Source organism: Macaca mulatta, chromosome 4 (assembly GCF_049350105.2).
Source record: "Macaca mulatta isolate MMU2019108-1 chromosome 4, T2T-MMU8v2.0, whole genome shotgun sequence".
Taxonomy (NCBI): Eukaryota; Metazoa; Chordata; class Mammalia; order Primates; family Cercopithecidae; genus Macaca; species Macaca mulatta.
Window position 1 is genome coordinate 12150015 of NC_133409.1, and position 7440 is coordinate 12157454.

Genomic DNA, 7440 nt, shown 5'->3' on the forward strand with positions numbered 1-7440 from the left:
TTCTGATGAGCTGAAACTTGAAGCAGACTGCCCTGGGAGGTGAGTGATTCTTTATCCATTTGATCGACAGTCTCAGAGGGGAGCCAGTCCCACCCTCTGGCCTCCAGTGCTGCCAACAAGACTCAGATCTCACTGGCCAGATGAGGCCAAAATAAGACCCTGAGAACAGACTGTTGCCAGACTGACACGAGCTCTTTCAGCTTGCAAGAATCTTTTCCTGGCTCCCCTGATCTGCTAGATAAGAGGTCACGATCTGCAGAAACAACACACCTGAAGGGGAGCACTAAGAATCACTAAGAAGGCTCCACTCAACCAGGACCAAATCACTTGACAGTGAGTATTCCCAAGCACTCCTTCCTGGAAGACCACTGTGACTTGGGTTTGCAGCGAGCTCTCCTCTTCCCCATCCCTCTGCAAAGGGCTGCACTGGGTAGGAAGAAACAGCCTCCTTCAAGGGGATCCCGAATTCCAGAAGCCACCTTGGGGGACCTACACCTTCTGCCATCTGTGTGCTAGAGCAGAGGCATTCTGTTTCAATGGGGAGCATGGACCCTCTCCCAAGAACAGCTTTAAAAGCTGAAGGTTCCCCTTAATGCATTTCCCCTTCCATGTGTGTCCCCTCCTATTCTCGTGTATGTGTGTGTGCCCATGGTGTGTATGCCTGGTACTTGGGCTACACACACAGTGTCAGTGTGCTTCAGAGAAATGACACAGCATCAGTAATAAAATGTGGTATGACTTTATTTAATGTTATCTACTATAATATTGTCATAAAAAATATTAACACATTTAACCCCTGCTGAGCTCCTGTGATTGGATCTGTGGCCATGATGAGAAGCTAAAAGTAATCTTTGGAAAAGCCAATAATTAACATGTTTCACACAACATGATATAAAGCAGAAACAGAGGATACCTCTGGAAAAAGGGTGACTACCCCAACTCCAACAACAGGAACATACCGGAATCTCATCGAAGGTTTTGTAAACTCTACCCCACCTCTCCTTGGAAGTACCCTTCCCCACCACAGGTTCCTGCCTCTTCGCAAGGAGAATCTCTATGGACAGGAAAAGGCTATGTTTATGGGAGAATGGGGTACACGGGAACCATCTGGAGGGAGACATGAGGTTGGAAAACACCTGCATCCAGAAAGGGTGTGACAAGTTGTGGGACCAAGGCAGGTCCCCAAAGCCCCGAGTGGAATGGGGATGACCCCTACCTCACAGCCCTCCTCTGAGAATTATACGGAATGCCTAGCACACGTTGAGCCACATTTTACCTATCAGTTTATTTATACTCTCCAACCTGTGTTTCTTTTAAAACAAGGCTTCCCACAGCCAGGAGTAATAAGACATAAAATTCGAGCCAGCACACTTTTGTTCACAAATGCACTTGAATTCTGCAGAAAGGTCAGTTTGGGAAATACCATGGAAAGAGAGCACAGTTCCCTTATTTGTTCATTCTGCTTTGGAACTGCAGCTGTGAACATGAGCTGGCTTTCCACACCCATCTATAGGCTCCTGTGGTTGGATCTGTAGCCATGATGTAGACAGGCTGCTGTCAGACCCACCGTGGCACAGGGTGCTGCAGGGAGGCCCCCCATGGGTCTGGCCTGGCGGAAAAAAGACACCCCTGTGAGTGCTTTCTCACCATCCTGCTTCTCAGCTTACCCCAGGTCCCTGGGAAGGGCAGTGGAAGGTGACTTAGTGGAGGGGAAGAGGAAGGACAAGAAAGGGAAAGAGAATGGGAGTTTGAGTGAGAAAAGAATCTGCATTCATCTCCTTGCTGGCCCACCCTTCTGAGGCCAAATTGGCTGACCCAGGGGCCTGGGGCTTGCCCTGGAGAGGCAAGAAGAATGCAAACAAGATCAACGAAGTCTTTTACAAGTCAGCAAGGACATTGATTCCCACTAGAATAAGATGAGCAAAGAACACAGAACAATTTACACAACAAGGAATATAAAACGTTAATAGACTCATGAAAAATATACGACCTTACTAATGATTACACATGCAAACCAAAACTTTTAAATACCATGATTTCATCAACAAGGAGGCAAAGTTATCAAGCTGGCACACACACATGCTCAATACTGAAATAGGTTCAACTGTAAAAGCACTCTCCTATGCTGCTTCCAGAACAAACCTTTCTGAAGACAGTTGTACTAGTAATTGACGTTCATTAAACATTCACTCTGTGTCAGGCACTTATGGTTAAAGCCCTTCAAAGGATGAAGTCATTTTGATTTCTAATAATCATTGGAAGTACACTACCATGATCTCCATTTTACAGGCAGAGAAACTGAGGTTTAAAGATAAATAATGTGGGCCAGACACAGTGTCTCATGCCTGTAATCTCAGCACTTTGGGAGGCCAAGGTGGGAGGATGGCTAGGAGTTCAAGACCAGCCTGTACAACACAGCAAGTCACTGTCTGTATAAAAAAAATTAAAAATTATCTGGGTGTGGTGGTGCCTACCTATAGTCCTAGATATTTGGGAGGTTGAGGTAGGAGGATTGCTTGAGCCCAGGAGGTCGAGGGTGCAGGGAGCTATAATTGCACTATTGTACTCCAGCCTGGGTGACAGAGCGAGATCTTGTCTCAAAAGAAAGAAAAAGATAAATAACTTGCTCAAGGTCAGATACTTAGAAACCTGAAACCAAAATTCAAACCCACATCTCTGACCCCAAAGCTCATATTCTGGACCACAGTGTTTTTCTGTCTCAAAGCCTTAAAATCCTTGTAACTGTTCTTGAAATAATCTATCCTAAGGAAATAATCAGAGATACAGGAAAGTTATATACACAAGGATGTCCTCTATATTGCCATTTATGGAAAATTATTAACACCCTAGATATTTAGTAATAGAGAAATTGTAAAATAAAGAATGAACAAGGCCAGGTGCGGTGGCTCATGCCTGTAATCCCAGCACTTTGGGAGGCTGAGGTAGGTGGATCACCTGAGGTCAGGAGTTCAAAACCAGCCTGACCAACATGGATACCCCATCTCTACTAAAAATACAAAATTAGCTGGGCATCATGGCACATGCCTGTAATCTCAGCTACTTGGGAGACTGAAGAAGGAGAATCACTTCTGAAGGCAGAGGTTGCAGTGAGCCAAGATCATGTCATTGCGCTCCAGCCTGGACAACAAGAGCGAAACTCTGTCTCAAAAAAAAAAAAAAAAAAAAAGAATGAACAAAAGATAAAACAAAACATCATATTATGTAGTCATCAATCATATTTTTGAAAAAACTTAAAGACTGTAAAATATTAGTGGCATACTATTAAGTTTAAAGGGTAGGTATTGGGCTGGGCACGGTGGCTCACACCTGTAATCCCAGCACTTTGGGAGGCCAAGTGGGGCGGATCACTTGAGGTCAGCAGTTAGAGATGAGCCTCGCCAACATGATGAAACTCTGTCTCTACTAAAAATACAAAAATTAGCAGGGCATGGTGGTGCATGCCTGTAATCCCAGACACTTGGGAGGCTGAGGCAGGAGAATCACTGGAACCCGGGAGGCAGAGGTTGCAGTGAGCCAAGATTGTCCCACTATACTCCAGCCTGGATGACAGATCAAGACTCCGTCTCAAGAAAGAGAGAAAGAGAGAAAGAGAGAAAGAGAGAAAAGAGAGAAAAGAGAGAAAGAAAGAAGGAAGGAAGGAAAGAAAGAAAGAAGGAAAGAAGGAAAGAAAGAAAGAAAGAAAGAAAGAGAAAGAAAGAAAGAAAGAAAGAAAGAAAAAGAAAGAAAGAAAGAAAAAGAAAGAAAGAAAGAAAGAAAGAAAGAGAAAAAAGGATAGGTGTAAAACCATATACACTATCATTTCTAGGAAATATATCAACACATTAATAGAAATTATCTGGACGGTAAAATAGGAAAACAGGTGGACTTTTTCATCCTTCTGCATTTTCCAAAGTTTTTGAAATTAGTTTGTTACTTTTATCAGCAAGAAAAGCCATGTATTTTATTTTAAAAAACGCAAAAGAAGTCTGAGCAGAGGCCCCTGTACTACAGAGGATTTGGGCCGTCAGAGTGATGCTGGGAATGGGGCAAGGATGACTGAGAGAAGGGCCTGTGCCATGTACTGTGCCTGGGAGCCTGAGACTTCCAGAAACAGTGACTCTCTTGCTTGTTCTCATACCCCATGAAACTCTACAATGTAAACCAAAGGAATTGCCCCAAGGCTCCTGCACCTGCTCCAGAGAGGCGAGGAGCCCAGGGAGGGCTATCCCTCTTCGCAGGGGCTGGGGGTGAAGAGACAGTCCCATCAGCCTCTGGCCCGGTGGCTAAGGAGAGGGAAACCAGAGAGCTATGGCCTGGGCCCAAGTAAGGAGGACAAAAATGGGGCAAGAGCGGAGTCTGCCCAGGACGGGAAGGAGGAGAGAGCAAGGGAAAGAAAGGGCCTGGTTGAGGCTGTTTTTTAATTTCTCTAGCAGCCACTGCAACAGGAATGATTCCACTGTGCACACCAGTGACAACTAAGGTTATGTCAGAGTTCATCGGCCATCCTGGGAAACCTAGCCAATCCTCTAGAAAATGTGTTCTGAGCTCTAAGGGGGCCTGACAAGTGACTTTTAACACTGTGCTCATCTGTACATAGGAGAGGCCCGTCCTGTGCTGCCTAAGCATCCCCAAAGAAAACCCAGGAAGGTCTTGCTCTAGAAGCCCTTCCCGGAACCTAGCTCCCTCCCACCTCAGTTGGTTGGGGTCAGGCCATCACTAAGGCAGCAGAGAACATGGGATAAGGATGAAAAAGTGGTGGGACAATCAAGGCATCACAACACTAGGGTCACCTGGGGACCACGCACTGGCCTGGGCCTGGACATTACAATTCTGCCTGTCCCCAACTCTGAGTAGCCTTTTGCTCCTTGGACCCCAACTCCAAGAGACCCTCTTTGTCTTCCTCTCTCCTGTTCCTTTCCATCCTCCCATCAATGGCTGGATTCTCTTATCAACTAAGCCCAAGGGAATGACCTTCATCTAGGATGGATAAACTTCCGGGGGATGTTACAAAGGCAAAACGAGAATAGTGATGAGAGATAAGACAGACATGATTGGTGGATTTCTAAATGCACTATCTTTATTTTCTTTACTTCTTTTGTGTGTTGGTTTTTGCTCATTGGTGCCTTTTAAATAAGTGTCTCTTTGATCCTTTTCTTGAATCTGTCACCTAGTTCTGGTAAGAAAAGAAATCTCTTTCTGGAAGGCAGAGGACAAGCTGGGGACATAGTGGGCTTTCCTACAGGGCCAGGAGGAAGGGGACCCTGGTCTGAGACAGTAGCCGAGGCTGGAATTAGGAGCCAACCCTTGGGTTCAGGGGAGGAAACATGGAGATCATAATGGAATCTGCCCGTGCGGGAAAATGATGGAAGGAGAGAACAGAGGGAAGGAGATGAAATATAGCAAGAGCCTCTCTGGTCTTACATCCTCCCTCCTACGCCACTGTGTGGAGGAGCGTCCTTCATAAAACTGTGCTCATCTTGAGATGCAGAGCAAATGACACCCATAAACTCCACCTTCCGTTTCTGACAACAGGTCTACAGGAGAAAACCGGTGATTCCCCAAGAATGGCGCTATCGGCAGTGAGCGTGAGCCCTCTGGAATCTGCACTCTGTACCAGAAATGAATACCTGAATCACACAACCTGGTCCTCAGAGCAAGCGACTCAGCCCCCAGTAGAATCACGAGAACAGCACCGTTATATCTACATTTCCCTGCTCATTTGCATACTGGGAGTAATTGGGAATGGACTTTTGATGTTGTTTCTCATCTTCTATGTAAAGAGGAAGCCATTCACTGTCTACAACCTACACCTCGTCATCGCTGACTTCATGGTCCTCTGCACATCTGTCCTCCCGCTGATAATCCTGCTTTGTGATCGCCTCAACGATGACACCTTACTGAAATACATCATCTTCCTGATACTTTTTGGCTACAACACAGGTCTGCACCTTCTCACCATCATCAGTGTGGAGCGGTGTCTCTCTGCTTTACCCAATCTGGTACCAGTGCCAACTCCCAAAGCTCCAATCTGCTGTAGCCTGCACTCTGCTGTGGGCACTTTCTCTTCTTGTGTTTGGATTAGAAAACTTCTTCTGCATCCAGGTAGATGAGTTTAGATTCCCAAAACGTCCATACGTTTATAAATTTTTAGGTATCTTGGCATTCCTTGTCTTTGTTCCTCTCATGATCTTCACCAGTTTGAGGCTCTTCATCCAAGTCTGCTGTAACCTGAAGCCACGCCAACCTGCCAAGCTCTACATAATCATCATAGCTACTGTGGTCTTGTTTCTTGTCTTTGCCATGCCCATAAAGGTCCTGCGCATCATAGCCTTTTTTTAATCCTAGTAACAACTTGGTGTGGAAATTATATCCTTATTTGAATATTTTGTCCACTATCAATTGCAGTGTCAATCCAATTGTCTATTTTGTGGTAGGTCGTATCAGGAGAAAGAAAGTAGAAAGTCCCTAAGAGAAGCACTGCAAAAGGTCTTGGAAGAAAAACCAGTGGCAGACTTGGGTGAGAACGTTGCACAGCCTTCTTCACCCTCAACGGCCTTCAGCTAGGATGTCCTTGGGAGAAGACTATTCTATGTCATCTCAGTGTGGGAAAAGATAACACGGTTCTGATGTCACTTCTCTATTTTCCTTCCTGGTGGCTCATCTAAGATTAAAAAAGAAATTCCTCAGTTCCTCCTAGGAATTAATAATACTAACAATACCCTATGATGCTCATGTGTTCTACTTTGTCATTGCTGGTTTTGCAAGAGCTGACATTTTTGAACACTTACTCTACTGCAGGCACTGAGCTATGTGTTACCTATATTGTCTCGTTTAATCTTCTTGACAATCTTATGAGCCAATATTGTTGTTCTACCATGACATGAAGGAGTGAGGCTTAGAAAGCTTTAGTAAAGTTGCAGAGCATGGATGTGACAGACCCAAGCTGGGACCCAAGGAGTCCAACCCCCAAACCCATGCTTACAACCATAATGCCCAGGACAGTCCATGAGAGGTAGCATTGTAAACTATTTTTCATGCTGCCTTTGACACCACTCCCCACTTTCTTTCACTCATGTCTCTTTTTTAAATCTTGCACTATTCATCAGAGGGAAACCATTTTTTCCCCTTAGGAATAGGAACTATTGTTGGAGCACAAGAGTGCACATTAATACTTGTGGAAGGACTATAGGAACATCCTCCAGAGATGTCCTTATTGTGCACTTGTTAAGAACTCATCCTGGGATGGAGTGGGAAATAGATGAGATGTCCCAAAGTCCTTTAAGAATGTCATCCTTTGAGGTGGAAGGATCACTTGAGCCTGGGAGGTCGAGGCTGCATGAGCCATGATGGCGCTACTACACTTCAGCTTGGGTGACAGAGGAAGACCCCATCTTAAAAAAAAAAAAAAAAAATTCCTCCCATCAGAATGACAAGGAGCTT

General features: G+C 45.1%; 1 protein-coding gene across 1 annotated transcript in view; it reads left to right on the top strand.

Moving 5' to 3' along the window:
- LOC144340600 (mas-related G-protein coupled receptor member H-like) overlaps window positions 1-6564 on the top strand; it is a 40476-nt gene extending 33912 nt beyond the window's left edge. The window contains 4 exon segments of the mRNA XM_078001028.1: window positions 5533-5983; window positions 5985-6335; window positions 6337-6449; window positions 6452-6564. Of these exon segments, the coding sequence (XP_077857154.1) occupies window positions 5533-5983; window positions 5985-6335; window positions 6337-6449; window positions 6452-6564 (1028 nt within the window).
- The last annotated feature ends 876 nt before the right edge of the window (window positions 6565-7440 follow it).